The sequence below is a fragment of the Corvus brachyrhynchos genome, unplaced genomic scaffold, assembly GCF_000691975.1.
Source record: "Corvus brachyrhynchos isolate BGI_N302 unplaced genomic scaffold, ASM69197v1 scaffold200, whole genome shotgun sequence".
Taxonomy (NCBI): Eukaryota; Metazoa; Chordata; class Aves; order Passeriformes; family Corvidae; genus Corvus; species Corvus brachyrhynchos.
Window position 1 is genome coordinate 4,144,792 of NW_008236184.1, and position 22,005 is coordinate 4,166,796.

Genomic DNA, 22,005 nt, shown 5'->3' on the forward strand with positions numbered 1-22,005 from the left:
ATTTTGCTCTAGTTTAAAAAAGCATGCCTTTTTCCTTTTGTAAAAGATCTATATTCATTATTTACATTGTCTGCTTGTGATGTTAAGGTCTTCAAAAAATGGGAATGGCCTCCTCTTGCCTATTCTACTATTAAGGTCAAACACACCAAAGAAATACTTCAAATATAATAATCCAAATAGATGAGCATTTTTGCTTTTGCATCTATATTTAGATTTTGATAAAATAACCTTTCAAAAATAAACATAGAATACATAGAGATGTTAACTCTACCTAGTGATATCTCATTTACAGCTGATATGGGTAACTACAGCACAAAAAGATTGACTGTTTAAAAATAAGTAGGAAAAGATTTTATAAAGGGCGTTATTAGGAAATTACTCTGCCACCTTTACAGAAACATCTGATCGTTTTGTTCAGATGGTGTTGCTGGTGCAGTGACTGCAGAGGGAGCCAACGATCTGACGGAAACAACGCTCCTATTCCTGGTCAAGAAATGTCAGGAATTTGTGTTCCTGTTTATTTCATGAGAAGCCACATCAAATCTCAGCTAAATGGAGAAAGGGAAGAGCTTGTTTTGAGAAGGGATAATATTATGGTATCTTAGGGCAAGGAAAAAAGACATGAACAAGATCAGCACTGTTATATAACATCTGAAAATGTTAATTAAAAGAAATAGGTTCATGTCAATAGAAGAGGAGAATGTCCCAGTACCTGTCTCAGTACTGGGGTGAAGTTTAGCTCATGTGAATTGATGGCAAACGCTGCCACCTTGCAAATCATTGCTGTGTGCAAGGGGTTGGTTGCAAATGCAGTTGCAGGGGAGTAGCTGCAGGAAGCAGAGCAGCTGTCCTGGTGCCTGCACTCTGGCCTCCTGTGGGTGCCCCACGCCATCACCACTTACAGAGAGCTCCAGGCCCCTTCCTAACTCATTTCTCTGTAGCAATTTTTCACTTGGATCAAGGCCAGCATATCATCAACAGAACAGAGAAGCAGCAAACTGCAATGTGGCCACCCAAAGGCACGGGCAGAGAAAAGGAATGTGGAGATCCTTCCAGCTGGTAATGGTGACCCTTTAGGAGTGCCAGAACCAGCTTGCAAGAAAACACATGGAGGCAGAATTTGCTAGTCAAAGCATTATTAACAATCCCTGTTGTTTCACAGTTTATCTCCTTCGAAGCCTGGAAGCAAATAATTTCCCATTTCTTTGCTGGGTCCTGTCTTGCCATTGCTTTGACTGCCCTGCTTCCTTACAGCTTGTGTATCCAGAAACAAATGTTGTTTTCTGTGGACCTCCTGCTGTTTGTTTTAAAAAATATTTATTAAAGGTCTGAAAACATTTCCAATATGCTGAATCATACTATTAAATCTAGCTCTGTAGCTGTGAAGGTGTGACTTTGTTACAGATAAAAATGTGGTATTTGTCCTACTCCCACTGATTCTGTTACAAACCTTTGCTTTAGGTTATTGTGAGTGAGACTGGGAGATTACTGACTGTTTCTGGGTAAAGATTCAGGGGAATTCACAGGGCTGGAGAGAATACAGGCTTCCAGGCATCCAGCCTGTCCATCAGGGCTACTGATTGTAGCAAACAAGTTTTGAAACAAACTTGCAGGAGCATCAATTTGTCTCACTATCTGTAGAGGCAAGACTATCCTTTTTATGACTTTTTTTTTTTCTTCTTTTTTTTTTTTCTTGAGCCTAATTATTCCTTTGTTTTTTCTGCAGATCCTAGAAGAAAGTATCATGTAAGGTTGCTGGCATATAACAGTATGGAAGAAGGTTATCAGGCTGACCAAACAGTCAGCACTCCAGGATGTGTCTGTAAGTATTGTAGATGCATGAAGAATTTTTTGAGAGCTGAGCTGTTACAAGGTCCTATCAGCTCTGTGTTTTTAACTTGTAAATAATCAATTAATTCAGTGTAAAACAGAGAACAAGAAAGATCATATCAATGACAAATACTGCCTTAGTCATCCTGCAACTGAGACAGTGTCCTGTGCTCATTAAGTGCAGTTGAAGAAACAAGATAGCCCAAACACATTTCCCTCCCTTGTTGAACTACCTGCTTCATCTAACATGATGTATCCTGTATCTTACGAGAGATTTATCTCTTTTTCTTGTCTCTGCTGATAGTTTTGACTTTGTTTTTGAATAAACAAGTGGGATTGCAGAAATAATATGTGACATGTATTGGTTAGGAGGGATGTCTAATAGCTTTAACCAGATTCTGGGGCCCAAATACCAGGGTAAGGGCAGATTTGAATTTAAACTGTGGGCTCAGACCTCTTAATGTAACCAGTATCTGTATACAGTGCAATAAATAATTCCTATTCCTATTCTGTTTTAAACAGCTGTCCGTGATCGCATGGTGCCACCCCCACCACCTCCTCACCACCTCTATGCCAAAGCTAACACCTCATCTTCCATCTACCTTCACTGGGGAAAGCCTGCCTTCACCTCTGCTCAGGTCATCAACTACACTGTGCGCTGCAACCCCGTGGGGCTGCAGAACGCTTCACTGGTTCTCTACCTCCAAACGTGAGTGCAGCACTGCTGAGGACTCTTGGTTTGCCAGTTCCAGATCCTTCCCACTCAGTTTCTACTCTTCCTGCTCTCTTTTAATTGTCTTTTACTTGCAACAACTTTTATTTCCCTTGGAGGACTGTGTGTTTTGCCCATTGGCTGCTAGTTCAGTTTCTCTGTTTTTTTAAGATATATTCCTAGAACAGCTTAATTCTCTGCCAGTGATCCTTGTGTCGTATCATTGGGCAATTTTTAATGTCTTTTTCGCTGTCTAGGTTGAATTTAATTTTAAGCTCTCCTTCAACTATACAAAAGAGAATACCTGTTTTATAGGTAGCTTGTCTGGGCAAAGATGGGACTCAGTCCAGTGTCTGATTTTAAGACTGGAAATGAGAATTTTTTAGGGTTTGAGCATTTCATTGTGGGAATGTCATGTACCTGAGTGTGTGGCACCCTGCCCGGGGAAAGCTGGGTAGGATTGCTTGCTTTGCAGAGAAGCAATGTGTGAGGCACAGAATGGCTGAACAGGGAAGGGAGTGTGCCTTGGGTTGCTGTTCAGCCTCTGCCCAGGTGGTGTGGGAGCAGAACACTTTGCTCCATGCTGGGGGCCGTGGGGCCGTTGAGGGAATCCATGTGTGCAGCTCCCTCAAAACTTCAGTTTACTCAAGCCTCTAAATAGGAAAAATGCTGTCTTAAAGGATAAATAGTTTCCATCCTAATATTCATGGTTTTCTCTTCCAAGAACACATCTGCTGCTGTATAACTCCCGGCTTAATGATTAGACACAGTATAATCACCATGCAAATTTCTTGGTGTGCAATGTGGAGCATAGCAAGGACTGCTGCTTTTTGTGATAGGATGAGGCTATTGCAGATACTGGTGACTGCCTCTGCAACAAAAAAGATGAAAATACTAAATGAGATTTTATAAAGCAGTATCTGTAAAGTAAGAGCATTTTAAATTGAGATTTAATCTTGATTGGGGTGTTAACACCCAGAATTAACCCTGGCATATATGAAAGATTTCCCTCTGCCCCCAGAATCAAAGTAAAGCGAAATGTCTACAATTGACTTTGTGATCAAATAGTAAACTGCAATATTATAATTAAGAGAATCAAGTTTGCAATGAATGTATTACTAAATATTACTACCAGATGAGTAAGGAGCATTCATATTCATCCCCTAAACATGAGGTGCGGAGGCCATAAGTGAAAGGGGATGTTGCCCACACAGCCTTTGTGTGTCTGTGAGCTGGGAAGCAGATCTAAGAGGCAATACCACGTGCCTTGTCAGCTGTGACACTGGTTGCAGTTTGTTACTCCAGCTTGAAGCACAGTGTCCTATGTACAAGTGTGGAAAGAGCCGAGTTTGGGATACCTGCCGGTGAGCCAGCCAATAATATTGCTTGTGCATCAGCTGTTCAAACAAGCTTTATAAAAACTTGAGCTCAAGTCAACTGACAGCAGACATAACGTCCTCTTGAGAGCTCCAGGGCTGGTACAATTACATTTCCAGGTAGGCAGCACAGATGTGCCACGTGTCTGGACTTGAACTGGTTTGTCCTGTGTTGAACTGACAGTGAGAATCTACTCATGTGACTGAGATATCTGATCATCTGAGTTTAGGATGTTCAAGATAACTGCTGCTGTTTAATGTATTTTATTCCTTCATCTGTCCAGGTCAGAGACTCATATGTTAGTTCAAGGTCTTGAGCCAAAAACCATGTATGAATTTGCAGTTCGACTGCACGTGGACCAGCTCTCCAGTCCCTGGAGTCCTGTAGTCTACCATACTACCCTCCCAGAAGGTAAGGAACCAGGAGAGGACCCTATGGTTCTCAAAAGAATGTTCTGTAAACCAAATGGCCTGAAAAATTGCTTATTAATTTTAAGATGTGTGTAGAAGAGGGAAATCCTTTCCTCTGAGATACAGATAGTGCTCTTCTTGGTGAGAGAGAGAAAAGTGCTAGCAGGGAAATCCATGTTTTGGAACTGTGAAATTCTTTTTCAAAATCCACCCTAAATCAGCATTGATTTTATATAAAGTGTGATGCTTTCACTATTAGCAGCCACTGAATAGAAACAACTCGAATAAAAACTTTAAAATATATATTGGATAAGTGTGGCTGATTCATAGGCATTATGAAAACATATTTTATACCCCAGAAGTTTTGGAAACTGTAAGAATATTACACATCTACTGCCTTAGCTGCTGGTTTGCTTTACTGTCAGCTTGGTAGGGGAAAATCCAAACCTGCAGTTTCATGTTCTCACCATTGCAGTGTTTGGGAGGTACCTGTTTAGAGGGTAATGAAGTGGGGGTTTGTCAGTGACTGTTTCTTTTTGGAGTTGAAGGAAAAATATGAGATTTGTTTTTACACAATCTAAGCTATTGACCAGCTCAGAGTTAACAGGAGAGTGTCTCTGAGGAGCAGTATGTGTTTGTTTCAATGTGGTTTGTGGGATGTAGCAGTAGCCATTAGGTCTGCACATGAGTTTCTTTCTGAGCAATTTAATTGCATGTTAATTGGGTTAGCCTAATAGCATTGTGTTACTGTTCTCACAGCACCATCTGGCCCTCCAGTAGGAGTGAAGGTGACTTTGATAGAGGATAATACTGCTTTGGTTTCCTGGAAGCCACCTGATGGTCCTGAAACAGTTGTTACACGTTACACTATCCTCTATGCATCCAGGAAATCTTGGATTGCTGGGGAATGGCAAGTGTTGCACAGAGAAGGTAAACTAAAATCACAAACCCATGAACTGGACAAACAGTGATGCTACTTATAAGACACTTTGTTACTTTCAGCAACCTTGGATTACAATAAGAAATAAATTCATATAAATGTTCTCATGAACGTTCTAACTAGTTTAGAATTATTGCCGTGGGAAGATGTGTTAAAAAAAAGTTCATATTCAGAAGGTGAGGGAAGAAGGGGGCTCTCTGTGTTGCTTTGGAGCTCAGTGTGTGCCTATAAACCAAAATATCTTGTAAATCCAATTACATCCATCTTAGTTCCATTGTAACCATGATTGTGATGGTTTCATTTTGTAAATGCACTCTTTCAAATCTGAAGTCTCTGAGATGCCTTTCTCTGCAGAAAGAAATGTTTAAATGTGGCTGTGTGGGTTTTTATGTTTCTGTCCATCACTGCCAATCCAGTTAGGTCAGTTTGCTTAATGAACGTTCTCCTACTCCCAGTAAATCACTGCAAATTCAATTTAACTCTCTGGCTCTATTCTACTGCTGAGCCCCAGCTAATCTAATGGTACCTCGGATATGCTGACATGAACCACAGTCACACCTCTGTGATTAAATGTAGAGATAGTATAAATTTTTGTAGGCACTTTAGTGAATAATACTAGGATTTGAAAGAGCTGAATCAAGAATGGATTTCTACTGTAGCCAGAAAAAAAGGAAAAGGCATTTATTGTTCCACTGATACTCAAAATAGACAGAGGCAGTTCAGAATAGATAATGTTCTAATAATATCTTAAACCAGAGAGGAAAGTTCAGTGTTACAGAGTAAAGTCATGTGCTTGAGTAGCCTGTGTAAGGGGATTGCCCTGGAAGAGTTACTGTTTTGTTGTTCTGTGTTGTTACCTGGCTGAAAGCTGAAAGTTGTCAGCAGAGAGTAAGGCTGTATTTTCTGTGGAGATAATTCCAGAAACATAAGGAGTATGCTCTCAGAGAGGATAATTCATTTCACCATCATGGAGAGTGAGCTGTTCTAGCTCAGAGCTGTTGTTCTTCGTGCTTCTCCTGAAGAGAGGACGAAAGACCAACAGCCCTTCTGAAAGGCAGCAGTGCCACTTTGTCTGCTGCAGCATGATGGTGTTTGTCAGGCTGGCCTCAAACAGAGTGGGCAGCTGTGAAGAGTAAAAGGAAAATGACTATTAAACAAAATTTGTGAAAAATAACTAGTGTCTGTAATATCAATCGGGTCTAACTACAGGGGAAGATTGAGCCCATGGGTTTTCACTATTAAAATTGTTCAATGAAGCAGTAATTTAAGTAAAGCTGTCCAACTAAATTGTTGGAAGAAATAGTGATATAAAGTTGTCATATTAAAGGACAAATTTACTATTAATTTTTACTCAATAAAAAGCCCAGCAGATTTAAATTCATGGAGAGCTTATATTTGAAGAATAAATCCTGTCATTCTGGTGATGATACACTGTATTTGCTGCATGCAGCGAAGTGGCTGAATTGCTTTCAGATACAGGCATGACTGAGCTGAAAGATGTGACACTGAACAGCATCTCTGATAGTATTTCACCAGAGATTTTGGATGATAGGATGGTAATAACAGTAAACATTTTCATGTGTTCTCATACTGGAAGTGTTGGAGGCAATGAGCAAATGGAGAGCTATAAATCCCAGTGTATTACTGCATCCATCAATGTTAGAGCCACAAATTTTGTATTTTGACAGATATATTAGGGTTTGAGGCATGGTGTGGAATTCAGGCATCTTGACACACTAGGACAATCTGTTATGCTCTTAGTTAAAGTATAGATGAAAAAGTCTGTGAAAGGAAATTAGTATGTGGAGATAAAATTGGGCAAATACCATGATCAGTTCTGTGATAGTCCTTTCATAGGTAATTTGAGGTAGAAGCAGGGTTTGGGGTTTTTAATGCGTTTATTCTGATTAGATCAGTTAACCCTATTCAAAAAACAGCATTATTTTGTCTTGATGCTAAACTTGTTCTGCAGAAGATTTGTGAAATCTTGACCCTATTCCATTCTCATACCTCCAGAGAAATCCCCTAAAATCAAAAAAAAAATATTTAAAAAGACACCAAACCAAACAAAAGACTCACCACAAACCAACCCTGCAACCTATAAAAGTCCTTGCATGGGCTTTAGTTTATGCAGGAAATCTCCCAATCCAGCCTGTAATTTGAATGAGCTTGTGTTAAGCCTGGCAAAACCAGAAAATTATAACTGCATTTTGATGCTGATTTGTGGTGTGAGTTATCTTCCAGCCACCTCCCTCTTTTTCCCTAGTTCTCTTCAAGTGGATCAGAAGTTACAGCCCTTGCACACTTGGTGTGCAGTAAATCAGTACCAAGTGCTCACTTGCTTTAGCAATGCAGCAGATTGCAAAGGAGCTGGTGGGAAGAAGCCTGTGATATTGAAATGTGACCTTTCACCCTTGCTGGTGCTAAATATTACAGCTCCTTTGGTTACAGATACCTCACATTTTACTTCAAATGCTTTCAGCTAATGGGTTTTTTTATGGAAGAACTGAAATAGCTTTTGAAGTAGCTTCCTTTTTGCCAAAGATATAATCTTTTCTGTCAACAGAACAACCTTGTATTTTATAGGCTCCTATGATACTATAAATTCTGACTTCTCAAACTGATTTAAAACGTTAAAATTTTGACTTAAGTCTGAGAAAGTGAACGGAATACGTGAAAGAGAACAAGAGATAGATTTAGTGCTGTAACTGCCACTATTTAGGGAAATAAAAGCAGTATATTTTTATGGTAGCAAGAAACACAGGCATTTTAGAAATGAATTGGAATTCTAAGCAGTAGTTGAAGTCCCTGGGCAGGCAAAGCTCTCATTGACTTTTACAGGAGTTTTGCCTGTCTGAGGACAATGCTGGTGAATCCTATTTATGTTCTTAATCTTTTTTCCGGCCTTCAGGGACTTCAGGAAATGAATCCCTAGCATATGAAAAAGACATTTTCTGTAATATTCTTAGTAGCACAGCTTTGATGCACAGTAATCAAGGAAGCCTACACAGGTCTAAATAGGGTTTAATTTTATTTTAAAATTGTGGCATAATGTACTCTTACAAAGCTGTCCTGTTCATTTAACCAACTAGACCTGACATTTGATAAACTGAACATGGATTCTTTTGTTATATCAATTTTCATTCACGTTGAAGGTACAGGGGGTGGAGGAGAGGCACATATGTTCTATATGAGAGGGGTTTAACATTCTGGTTTTGCTACCTGAGAGTCTGGTTAACGCTGGGTGCATCTCCTCACAGATGTGATCACAACATAAAGGCTGTCACACTGAAATGCAGATGGTGCTAGATTTAGGGTTAGTGTGCTGTGTGTCGTAGCCAATACTTGAATCCTGTTTTTTAACTATACTGGCACTTCACAGTGTCCTATGTTCAAATAGAATGGAGAGAAAGGAAACAATGGATGAGAAGGCAAGCCCAGTGTTCATTCTGTAGTTTTTATGTGCAGGGTAGAATATATCAAAGTGATCACAATCCTCAAGCAAAATTTAGAGGTAGTACTGGGAAAAAAGTGTATGTCCCAATGTCTAAATCTGAGTCTGCTCCCAAAATTTTGTCTAACTGAAACTGTCTATCATATCTTTTCATAGGAGCAATTACCATGGCTTTGCTGGAAAACCTTGTAGCAGGAAACATCTACTTGGTTAAAATAGCAGCCTCCAATGAAGTGGGAGAAGGACCCTTCTCAAATGCAGTGGAATTTGCTGTCCTGCCAAAGGAGACATCAGAGTCTAACCAGAGACCTAAACGCTTGGATTCTGGAGATTCCACGAGTCAGTGGCAATGTTTTGATTACTCTGTCACAAGTATTGGGAAGAAAAGATCCCTGTTTGTTTTAGCTGTAACCACTTTCTGGGTAAACCATTCTATTTTATGTGAGGCAGTCCTAACAGTATAGCATTTTCTTATTCTAAATGAAACAACTTTGGAATTTTTATCTCAGTTCAACTCAGAGCTGGTCTAATTCTCCTGCTCAGAAATGGAAAGTTTGCCTTTCAAATGAGAATATATAACTGGTTTGAATTTTACATCAGTAACTTTGCAGACACTCTTCTAAGGCATTTCCTTTAAGTCCTTCATCTGGCTTGAGATAACAGTAGCACTGGGTCTGTCCCAGGAGGCACTCCCTTCCTCCCCTCCCACACCAGGGCTGCACTGACCAGACACTCCTCTGGTCTACAAGTTTTATTTTCAAAAGCATAAAAATGTGTGACAGAGAAGGCCTGGAAATCTCATTAGAAGGAAGCATTTGTCTCTGTGGTTGTAACTGTAACCCTATTAATTTCCTGACAGGGCGCAGGGGTTAACTCTTCTTATTTACTGAGCCTTTCTATGTTCCTTTTTGATATAGCTTATTCTGACTATTACCATCTGGACCAGAAATCAATGACTGGCATTGTTGTTGGGGTTTGCATAGCCTTGACCTGCATCCTTATCTGCATCCTGATCTTAATTTATCGCAGTAAAGCCAGGTATGTTTTTGTTCTTGAAGATTGAGCTCTTTTTCAATGCACTCATTCTCGGGACGTGCCTTCTCCTCCAAGAGTGCTAAGTTCTCTGAAGTACTCTGTCTCTTCACCTGTTTCTACCAGCGCTGGAAACAAAGCACTTTGTTGGCTCTTCCTACTCTACCTGAGCCCCTTCTCCAATGAAAAGGAGGAAGAACCCACAGAGTGAGTCAGTGGTGGTACTTTGACAACGAAGTATGAGGCATGTGTTCCAGCTGAACCCCCACTTTGAGTCAGATAAGCATGCTGCTGTAAATCATCTGCTCTTCCTGCTTAACCCTCCAGCCTGCCCACACCTGGCTTGCAAGGCTTTAACCCCCTGGGTGTTGCTGGACAAGAGGAACTCTGACTCTTTCTGAAGAAAGGAGTTCCATGATGCAGATTTTAAAGCAGATCCATGATGCAGTTTCTTTGCAGTGGTGCAAGCCACCACCTGTCTGTCATCACCTGCTAGAGGGTATAAACTGGCCCAGTGACTCTGCCCAAAACTTTGGGATCAGAACAAATATAAGTCACTTGAAATAATAAATTAAAAAACTCTCTGAAAGTGCTTTTCAGTATCAAGGGCTTTTTAGCATACGTGCAGGAAAAAATACGGATTGGGAGACGGTCTCTGTGTAGTATGGTAGAAAGGTCTTAATGTCATTAGTGGTTACTTCCTCCAAGTAATATTACTAATCATGACAATTCCTGTCTGTGCATAAGCTTGTAGCCTACCGTGTATGATTAACTGGAAGCAGATGTTATTTTTATCAGAAGCAATAACATTTAAATTCCCCGTGAGTTAGGAGTATCATATAACAAAATGTAAATGCCAAGAATATACCAGGATTACTTGTTAATAATAGCTTTGAAGTTTATCCTTGATTTTTTTTGTATTGTATTCCTGTGGGTCAATTTTATTCCTACTTAACATTGTGTAGGAAGGCATCTGCTCCTAAGCCTGTGCAGCAAAGCGCTGACCAGCTGTCACGTACCAGCATCTCATTAGCCAGTCCTAATGAGGTGGAGAAGAATATTGAAGGAATTGCAGAGAATGAAGAATCCTTATTGCCAATGATAGTGGGAAACAGCTTCATCGATGCTAAGGTACGGTGAATTTTACTAACTCCCAGATCAGAAATCTTTCTTTAGAATTCATTGCTATAATGTCAGACTCCTTATAAAAGTAAAATATGTACACTACAAACCTCCAGGAGTTTGTTTTTTTTTTAATGGGACAAGCACAAGCTTGGCAATCCAGGCTCAAATTTTCAAGATTTATCTGAAAGTTCAGCTGGAGATATGGTTCAGTACATTTGTCTTTGACTGTACTCTGCAGCTTGCAGAGTTTGGCTCTGGCACAGCATCAAAGCATAAAGGCTCTGTAGACTCGGGGCTGCTCGGTGGCCTGTGCTGGTCCAAGCAGCACAGAGCGAGTCCCTGTCAGCACCGAGCTCAGTAAGTGCCTGTGCACAGTCTAGTCAATTCTGGCACTAAGCAGGTGTTAAGAAAAATATTATTTTTCTGTATATTTACTGGTAAGACAATGTTGTAGTTTATAAACTCATACTTGGTCAAATTATAAATTAGCCTAGATGGCAGGATGTACCAGTGGAAGAGTAGAATCTTCAGTCCAGCAGTCCAGTGTGACAACACCACAGTGGCCTTCCTTTCACATGCAGACATACTGAGTTAAGGCTTGTTCTGTTCACACTGCAGGCTCGAGTGCAGCTGCTCCCTGAGGATATGTGTGAGAGTTGGGAAATGGAAATGGACCCAGTAGAGGCACAGACACTGCCTATGAATGGCCATATTCTAAGTCCTAGAGCAAGAGCAGTAGCTGGAATATTTTGCTGTGTGTCTGCAGTATTGCAGCTTTGGGTCTGGACAGAAAGCTTGCCAGATATAGTGGGTCTGTTCTTGACTTGTGCAGATGGGTACCAGACCACAAAAATGTGACTCACCACTGAGGCTTCCTTTTTCTTCATTTTCAGTATGGAACCAATAGGTAGGAATAGAATAAATATTTTCAAGTATCTTAGAAATTTATTAAAATAAATGTCTGCATCTTCCTCTGTTGTAGGGAGGGTCTGATCTGATTATTAACAGCTATGGGCCTGTCACAAAGACTAATGGCAAGAAAAGGTGGCTGTTCTTCCAAGATGCTAAGAAGGTGAAGACTGAGGAGGTAATTGCTCTAACAGGCAGAAATGCACAATCTTTACTGTCATACCCTCTTTGCAAAGGAACATAGGTAGTTTTCTATTTATGGAAAAACATGTTTCATGGTCTTAGTATTAATTGGATAGTTTCACTTGTGTAAAGTTGATGGTGTTCTATCTCACCATAGTAAAATCTTACAGAAATTTCATTTTCTGAAAGATGTTGTTAGGACACTGTGACTCTTTACAGTTGGCAGACACTGTAACTCTACAGTTAACTGATTACTTACTTGCCTTTGCCTTTGCATCTGTGAGCAGATGGAATTCTGTGTACTTTGCATCAGATGAACTACTTCTGCAGAGACTCTGTATAAATATAATTACAATTTAAATATTTAGTTAGAAATGAAAATAATATTTAAATAGAAAGAATCCTCTCCTACCCTGGCAGCTAAAATTCTTGTTGGCTGAAGAGAAACAAAAGAGGGAAACTAAATGATATACCCAAAGTACTGAGAAAATTGAGAACTTGAATAGAACTGTCTGGCTTCTGGAATTGTTGGTCTGGACACATTTGCTATTTGGCTGAAAAAAAGAACAGTTTAAAACTGAAGTGTTAAACCAAATCTGGGACATTATTATGCAAATTCACACCTACGGAGCATGTAACTATTCTTTATTGCATTTCAACTTGTGTTGTGCTCTTGTGTGTTTAAGTATTAGAAAGTTCTGATATCCATGTTGTAAATTTGTATTGAAAAAAATTTCCACAAGCAGATGTGTATTTCTTATGCCTCTATATGAAAAATATTTGCTACCACCCAAGGAGTAATGCTTAAAGAATATGCATGAGGGGATGGGAGGGAGCTCTACCAAGTGTGTTTTTAAAATACTCTTCAGGTCTCTCCAGTGAAAGAATTTTTGATTAGCCATGCTTATCTAGAAGGATTATTTCATCTACTGTGGAAAAGTATGAGCAAGACTTGAGATTATTTTAAAATTCCTGTAGGAAAGCCCTGAGAGAAGCATTCAGGTGGAATAGTAGGCAGGAAATGAAGTAAAAATTCAAATTATGGCTCAGCTTTTCAGAGGCTCTTTTCTCTGTGCATTTCCACAGCCCCAGAGGAGGTTTGTGCAGGCGGTGTGTCTGTACCAGCCAGGCCCCACGGTGCTGCTCAGCCAGGATGGCTCCCCCGGCTCCCCCGGCCAGCAGTCCAGCTTCCAGGTGCCCTTCAGTGTGGTGGCTGACACGGAGCATTCGGCCAACAGCGAAGGGAGCCATGAGACTGGAGACTCCGGGAGGTTTTCTCACGAGTCCAACGATGAGATCCACCTCTCATCCGTGCCAAGTGCCACCCCTCCTGGCAGCAGCCCTTTGGCCAGCAGTGACTCGGGGGTGGGCGCGGGGAGCCGGGCCATGAGCGGCTGTGCAGAGGTGCCGCTGCTGTTTGCTGCTGGCCACGCTCCCACCTCCCCTCTGCAGATCCACCCAGCGGTGCCCAACTGACACCCCGGGGCCACGCCGGACGTTCTGTGTGTGTCTGTTCGAAGGACAATGAACAGGGAGCCAAAGTTTGATTGTGGAAAGCCTGACTAACCTAGCAGGTGATCCGCAGTTCTGGTGAATGTTCGGGTTTTTTTCCTATATTTTGGTTTGTTTTTTTAAAGCTCACTCATTTTGAATGTTCAGTGGTCAAAAAATGTGAAAGGAGTGAAGACTTCTGACTAATGTTAAAAATATGTCACTGGAGCAAAGGGAAGGCTGTTGGCCCTTTTGCTGACTATCTACCTCAGTTTACCGAGAGGTGAACTCTGAATGACGACTGCTTTACCTCATTTGTGTTCTAGTTGGTCTCAGCTAATGGAACTGAAGATACTTCCTAGTAGTGTTGTTTCATTTTGGGTTTTTTTTTATTTTCTCCCCCCCCCACCCTGCCCCAGTTGTGTGTAGAGTGTGTGTGTGTGTGCATGTGTGTCTGCTCAGTGATCAGGGAGTTGTATAGGTTGGTGGACAAGATTGTTTAGCTGAAGCTCTGTCTTTAAAAAGAAGGAAACCCCAGAGTATAAAATGTTATGATTTAATGTGGTTGACACAGAGTATGTTAAAAACTGGGAGAACTGGAACTTCCATGTATACAACCACATGAAATCTTTTGTACCTCGATTTCTTAGATGCTCAGTAAGCCTAGGACAGTGCCTTTCCCTCAGAAACCTGTACCAGCAGCTGCTGGCAGCATGTATGCTATATCCTTGGGGCTCTGAGACATGGTGGATTCCCTCCACTGTGGCAAATATTGCCCCTGTATTCACAGTTAAGGCTAAAAATCATGGTAAAATGAAGAAGTACTCAGCATTTTCAAACAGCTTGGCTTTGCCTGGGAATTATGGAATAGATAATAATATTTATATTGTTATGAGTATTCCAGTATCACAGTACTTCTTAGCAGTGGTGCCTTGCATTATATATTATGAAATTACTGATTTGCCTTATTCCTTTTTAGTATTCATAAACTTCCTTTGGAGTACAGAAAGATGCCTTAAATGCTTCTTAGGTGTTTTAAGTAAACTGTAACATGAATTTATAGTTCATTTTTACCCATCTTTGAGTGCTGATAAGCAGTGCTAGCATTGTAGTATGTCTCAGAACTGTTAGGATGCAAACCTGCTCCTTGCCTTCACCTAGTGTGCTATTAGCCAGGAATTTTAGCTCAGGGAGTGACTTTACCTATATGCCAATCTAAAACTCTGATTAGGGATGAGAAATAAAAAAGCCAGAGCTTTAGTTGAAGAGTCTGTTGAAAGAGGTGAGTACTGCTACTGCCTCGAACCCATGCAATTCCTGTTTTATACTACCTCCTTTGAAAATGATTCTAGTGTTTTTTTGGATTTTGTTGTTGTTGTTTTTTCCTGTACTCAGGGAACAGTTGTTACTTTTAAGCTGCCTCACGGAAACGTGGAGCAAACGGACAGGGTATTGTTTTGTTTTTTAATAGGAGAGAGCGAGAGACAGGGAGGAGGCTGGAATCATCCAATGTCATAAACTTGCCTGTATCTATATCCAGTCCTCTTCTCACTCCTCCTCTTTCTCTGTTCTACTTAAAAAGAAAGAAAGGAAAGGAAAAAAAATTAGGCATATGTTTTTACTTAAAGAAATTGTTTAAAATGTAATGTAAGAAATCAACCATAGGAACTCCTGGCTCTATTTAAGTCTGTCAGAACTCCCACTGACTTTACTGGGGCTGAGATGTCACCTCCATGTGTGCCAGGCTGACTCCTGTGTTGCTCCTCAGTATCAGTAGGTGGTCAGAAGTTGTGGGTAAGCCCTACTCTTGATTGGATTGTGCTGAGGAACCGAGCTCTGGTTCCTGGAGTTCTTTCCCTTGGAACTGTTGCCAGTCCTGAAGCACACAGTACACATTCACCTCTCCCTAACAGTGTTGATTCAAAATGCTTGAAGAATGATCTTGTACCAAAGACTTTTCTGTAGAAGAGAAGGAAGCCACATCCAAAAGGAATTGAACTAGTTAAAAAGAGCTGAAGACATTTTATTGTATAAGTAGTTACTAACAAAAACCAATAGGGCTTCTTGATTGTAGTAGCCGATTGCATAGGTGAGTTGTATGCTTCAACAATTTAAACTACCTTGTTGTTACAAGAGCCTTTAAAGAAAGTTATAATGCCAGCAGATATCTCCAAAGAATTTCGAGTGTAATTTTTTTTCTCCAGCAGGTAGTTGATGAACAGTACAGTATTAAGAAAAGTATTTTTTAACAGTTTTTTATCTACTTGCTGAAGAAAATGAAAACCTTTTCACCAAAGATTTATTTTTGGTCTTGTCAAGCAGAATGTGTAGTGTACAGCAGAGTACTGTTTTTAGTTAGGTAAAGTGTGAATTAATCAAAACTAGAGTAAGAATGTGTAACTGTAGCATGAAGTTTCACACTTCATCTTTCAGAGTAGCCCTTGTGTTAGTTGCCTTCAGAAAGAGCTGATATGCAGATGGTAACTGCTTCTCCAAAGACTTGTTTGCTGTAAGTACTGGTAATGGGATATAATTTTATGATCCTCGTTACAGGTAAATACTATAAATCCTAAACTCTTCCTTCTAAAGATCCATTCTGTAGTTTAACCTATGGATAATCTGAGAGAAACAGACTTCATATAAAATCTGCCAATCTTATATAGATGCTTTAAGTTCAATAGCCAAAGAGTTGAAAATGCCCAGTGTGTAAGAGAGCAGTGCATCCAGAACTGGATCCATCACTTATTGTTTTATTGAGGTACTTCTTAGCAGCAAATAAAGAAAACCAAAGATATTTAAGGTTACCTCAGCATATAGGCAAGCTTAGTTAGGCATTAATTATTCTGTCTTTATTTTTATGTTAACCAAATATTAAACATTTCTCCAGAACCTAGTCTACATTCATGTGCTTCCCTTTGACACAGTCATGATTTCTATAGAACAAAAATCCGCTCCTCAAAATTCATGGCCTAGTACTAATATATCACAAGATTTTGTGAGAGAAATTTGTCTCATGATGGAAAACTCCAACAGGTAAGCAAAGGAAAAAAAAAAGAAAAATTGTAGAAATTTATAATATCTCTATTGAACTTAACAACAGAATCAATCCTTCATGATTGGAACAGAGCAAAGTTTAAAAGTTTAAATGCTTCATATCCTTGCAGTCAATGCATGTAATTTTAAATACAATATTACAGATGGTAATTTTTTTGAAGCTATACCTGTGGCTGTCTAAGAGAATGAGTTTTTCACTTTGTTCATTCCATTTGCCTAGAAAGAGCTGGCAGAACAGACCAGGCAGACCTGTTTCAGGTTTTCCAGGTTTTTCTTCTAGTTTATGTCTGTAGAAACTGGGTCCTGGAGAAAAAAAATATAATTTCTTAATTATGAATTTTGCTAAATATGTTCTGGAAGATGAACATAAATGTGGAATTTAGTGTTACACTGTGTGAATTGATTTTGTTTAAGTGTAGTAAGAACTAAGGAGCCATGGCTGGTGTAATGAGTGTATGTGCAACCCTTGTGTTTTAAAAAAAAAGCAAAAATGTTACCATTGATGTGACTTGAAAAGCATCAAAACTTACAGAGGAAACCTTGAAACTGACTTGCCATGGTGATGGTGTTTGTAAGAGAGGATCTGCCCTTCAGCTGCCACAGCAAGGCCTGTTCTGCAAGACCTGGAGCCAAAACTGAATGCTCAATCTGCCCACAGCTACACTTGTGTACTTTCTCCATATTTAACAAATGCAAAGCACTGTCATCTTTCAGTAGTTATCCAGAATTGGGAATGTGTGTGCTGTGCAGAACAGGGCATATCAGTTGGTTACTTTTTAATAGCTCTGCTATTGTAAGAGAAATCTGAAAATTCTACATATCACTTTCAGTAATTTCCTATATTAGCTCTCCATTTTTTGTATAACTGATGCTATTTTTAACAGAAAAGAATATGAAGAGATTGTTTTGCCTGTTTTTAATTATTCTTATAGTTCATTCCCTCTCTGGGTTTAATCCCATACTTTAGATGTGAACTTCATCTTGTTTGCCTTATTAGAATCAGGGTCCTCATCCTGTTTCTTTTTAAGCCAATGGGAGAATTAATTTGTATTTCAGTTTGCATAGTCTGGACAGACAAAATAAGCTTTTGTTTGTTTGTTTTTTAAACCTTCACAGTACTATTATTTTAAAAGGACAGAAGACTTAGATGGTTAAAACTCCCACTGGCAAATGGATTTTTGTAAGAAAAGTCACCATGCATAGGAGGTCCTCTGTAACTCTCCATGAATCCAGTATTAGCCTGTAGTAAACACTGAGTATTTCAAGTCAGTTTACCTCTTTTTCATTGCAAATCAAGTTAACTTGAATGACTTCTCATTTGCTGCAGCCTGGGTGTACACAAGCAGAGTTACTGTTGGCTCTCAGTAAAATGTTACTCTGAGCTAGCTCTGAGCTCTTGTTCATTTTATCCATTACAGAATGAAGTTCATGCAGGGAAAAGTCCATCTCCTAGCACGGGGAACATTGGTAGGTTTTGTAGGGCACTCCATGTTTAGCCAAAACTCCCATTCATGGCAACCAAAAAGAGCTGCCCAGGTGTAATGCTGGTGGTATTTCACAGAAACCATTTTACTGACATTATTCTCAGAAAACAGAAAGCAGAATTACACTTAGTAATTGCTAAAGTGGTAGTTCTTAGGTTGAACAATTGTTACACACTTACCAGTTGCTGCAAATGCTGCTCTGGTAATGGTAGGCAATCTCTAAAGCAGAGGGATTCCTGTCTGCAGGAAATACTGAGCACCTTTCTGTAATAACACTATGTAGTATTTTGGAACATGTGTTTCAAAAACCACTGTTCTTCAATACAAGTCCAAACCCAAATCACTTACTATTAACAGAGAAAAGAACACAAATTCAGTTTAGCTTAAATGCGAGTACATTTATTTCTTTGGAATCCCTCTGGATTCATACTGAGCCTGGTCCTCCTGGCTGACTCAAAAGGGATGTAAAAACATGCTTAAGGCTTTGCTGTGTTGGGCCCTCTGATTCCATAGGGTTCAGTCAAAAAAAAATCCAGCTTTTCATGGTTGCATATACTCACATTGCATCTGCCTGGTGTGTTTTCAGTGAAGACTGACTGTATATGAAAAATGGACTTACACAAATGTTGCTTTTTGATTGTTTGGCTTCTTTTTTTTTTTTTTTTTTTAAAAGTTGTGAACGACTTGCCAGTGTAGGAGCCAGGTGTGTATCTCACATTTTGGTGTTCTGGATCCTTTCACTCCGTGTGCCATTTTCTTCTAAGGGCAGCAATGGCTGACTGGCTAATGGAGGATGGAGCTGAATTGTATTAATTTTATATTTGTCTCAGGGGATCAGCTCCATGAATTCCATTGCATGAGGGAAGCTAATGTTTGCCCTGATTTGAATGTAACTTTTTAATGTCTTTTAAAAACTATTTTGTTTAATAATGTGGACTTGTTTTTCTTTTTCTAGCATTCTAGTAAATATTACCTAGTGTGTTGGTTAATTTCTCCCCTCCAGGGTTGTTTATATACTACCCCAAGGTCATGCCAAAAAGTAATAGAAGTTTAAATGCCAAATGTTTATGAAACTGCTGTCTAAATACTGATTGATTGCACAGTTGAAATAAAAGTTTTCCTTAGTAAAAGTGCTACTTGATACTTTATTTTCAGTGTCTCTGAGGAGTGGCCCAAAACAAGGAAGATAAAAACTGCAGCACATCATTTTGGGCTGAGCAGATAGGGAAATTGTTGGCATATGAAGTCATAAAAAGAGGTAGGCAGTACACTGGAAATATAGTTATTGAGAGGTAATTGAGAAAATTAGACCAATGCTGAAAATATGATCAAGTATTTTAAGAGAGTATTTGTAAAAAATGAATAAATCCTAAATAGAGTAGATAACTTACATTTAAAAAGGCAACAGTTTCAAATAGCTAGGGAACAGTCAGTCTTGGACTGTGCAGTGATGCACTGGTAGAGCTTTTGTAATCCACCAGGGCTGCTGCTCTTTCTCTAGGTGAGAACAGGAACCAACTGCAATTCCCAGTTACATTACTGCTGGTTAGTACTTGTTCATTTTACGGTCCAGAATTCTTATTCTCAGTAGCAATAATTAAACAGTAAAGCTCCATGTTTCAAGGAGCTAGTATTGCAAAAGAAAGCTTAGAAACAGCCCTGGTTTGGGATCTGATGCTGTGCTACCTGGCTGCAGTCTGCCACCAACCTGAATGTCTGAGCTACAGCCAGGTGAGTGCTGTGGGCCACTTACACTGCATGGCCACATTCACTGAGATGACAGCATTGCTATTTCTTTGTTAGGTTTACCAGGGACAACAATCTACAGTCTTAGCTTATCTGTTTTTTGGATAAAAGATCAATACCTTGGAATATGAAGGCCAGCTGGTCTAAAAATCTCCTTTGCACCTAAAGCCAGACTTCATATCCTGTTACATATGAAAAAAGACCTCTGCTCTCCTTTCATTTATTCTTGAAGTTACTTCTGTGAATATTTACAAGTAAATCCAGTTGGGTTTTCTGTTTGGGGATGCACAAACATTTGTTACCAGTAGGATTAAACTATGCCATATCTTATTTCTAATACAGGTTGGCACTGTGCAGCCCAGCCTGTTTTCCCTTCTTCCTTCATTTGCAGTCATGGCTCAGCATTGGTCGCTGGACAGTAAAGTATGTCCTCTGCCAGGAGAGAAGCTGTAGGTGTTAAAGTTGCTGCTGTCTATGCTGCAGGGTCCAACTCTTTCTATAACTGATGTATTAAGACCTGGCTTCACCTTTTTCTCCCCACACAGCAAAGAATTTGAATTTGAACCCCTCTCTTCACATACTTGCATGTAAAAGCCTCAGATAAATGCATTCAGATTTGACAAAGAGAGATCAAATTGTTTCTACCTGAAAGAGGAGTGTAAACTTTATTTAAATCCCATAATTTAAATCCTATTTACACAGGAATGCACCATTAAGACATACAGAAAATGTAAATAATTCAGGATCTAGCTGTGCCTCAGTGACAGAGATGCTTGTTATGAATAGATGTGGGGGGTTTAGATAAGTCCCTGCCTTGTTTTATTGAGGTGGCCAGCACCCCAAAACCCACTCTTGTTCACAAGCTCTTTAATAATGGCTGATTCAGTCTGGTATAGAATGAATTATTTATCTAATAGACACAAAACTAACAGACATAAGACTTAAAACAGACTACATACTACACAGGAAAGCACAAAAGAAACTATTAGCAGCTAAATATACAGTGCATGATAGGGTACCATTTTTTAATACAGCTAGTGAAGAAATCCTAGATTAGGATTCAATGTATGTTGCCATCCAGTTGTTGACGGGGCACACATTGAAATCCTTTCCCTCAATTTACGGAAAAGTAACAACAAAGATGCGTTCAAGCTTCAGCAGAAGTCGTCTCACACATTCTCTGGGAGTGCGTAAGAGACTTCTGCCTCTGTGATAATTCATGCGTCTTTTATAGATTGTAAAACAGTGACTCTCAGCCAAGAATATTTATTTTTCTTTTATCTCTTCCCACATTTGCTCTCCAGAATAAGATGTTGATTCTTAGCTGGGGGCTTGAGCATTTTTGGTGCCAGAGATGACCCCATGCTGGGCCTGTGCCCTGCCTGGGTTATCTCTTCCATGTGCAACAACTATCTGTGCTAGAGAGGGGGAGGACACATCCTGCCACATGGTTGCAATCCACAACTCACCTATTGGACAACTTGATTTCGGATGGCATCTTTGACACAGGGCAGGTGCCTTTAGTGGCACGATGAATGTGCTGAAAAAATTTGAAGTTTCATACTCAACACAATCTGGAAGTTACAATGCTCCCAAAAAAACCAAAAACTGAAATTACAAAAGCACCTTACCACCTCTGAATACTCAATCCAAAATCATGAACTTAAATATTCCCTGTGTTTAATGCTACCTTTTTCATGGTGTCTTCAAAGCCTCTTGCTTTAGAGGCCAAAAGCAGCTGCTGAAAAAAAAGCTGAGATAAGCTGAAAGATCCCCTTCATTGAAATAAGAGAAGTGCTCTTATCCCAGTTAGTCTCAGAAAGGCAATGAACCCCTTTGGCAAATGCTAGGGTTAATATACCCCTGGCAGGGCCCGCCTCTCGTTCCCACTATGCCCATGAAAAGGGAGGAGGTCATTACCACATGGTATAAAAGCTCTCAAAGGAGCTGTAGTTCCTTGGCTTCTCTGACTTAAATTCAAGGTGAGTAAAGGGCTGGATACAGAAGAAAACTCTTTAGGGAAATGATGATACCTTCTTTTTTACTACAACTACATCCAAAACCAAAAACCAACCAACCAACAAGGTCCCCCGCCCCCACCCCCCCCCACAAAAAAAAAAAAAACACCCCCAAAGCAAACCCTATATTCCATTTCTCTTACAGTGGAAATCCAGTTCTGACCTATCCCTGTTTCAGATGATCTTTCTCGGACTTGGTAAGCCACTTTTGTTATCGTGTTGGACCACACATGCACCGAC

At 39.8% G+C, this 22,005-nt stretch overlaps 1 protein-coding gene across 1 annotated transcript in view; it reads left to right on the forward strand.

The window, feature by feature from the left end:
* PRTG (protogenin) overlaps positions 1 to 16,905 on the forward strand; it is an 87,603-nt gene extending 70,698 nt beyond the window's left edge. Inside the window, exons 15-23 of the mRNA XM_017736862.1 lie at positions 1,727 to 1,822; positions 2,353 to 2,539; positions 4,203 to 4,330; positions 5,089 to 5,259; positions 8,880 to 9,062; positions 9,641 to 9,761; positions 10,721 to 10,886; positions 11,863 to 11,967; positions 13,059 to 16,905. Coding sequence (XP_017592351.1) covers positions 1,727 to 1,822; positions 2,353 to 2,539; positions 4,203 to 4,330; positions 5,089 to 5,259; positions 8,880 to 9,062; positions 9,641 to 9,761; positions 10,721 to 10,886; positions 11,863 to 11,967; positions 13,059 to 13,448 — 1,547 coding nt within the window. The 3' untranslated portion in view covers positions 13,449 to 16,905. The remainder of the gene's footprint in view (positions 1 to 1,726; positions 1,823 to 2,352; positions 2,540 to 4,202; positions 4,331 to 5,088; positions 5,260 to 8,879; positions 9,063 to 9,640; positions 9,762 to 10,720; positions 10,887 to 11,862; positions 11,968 to 13,058) is intronic.
* Positions 16,906 to 22,005: the final 5,100 nt, after the last annotated feature.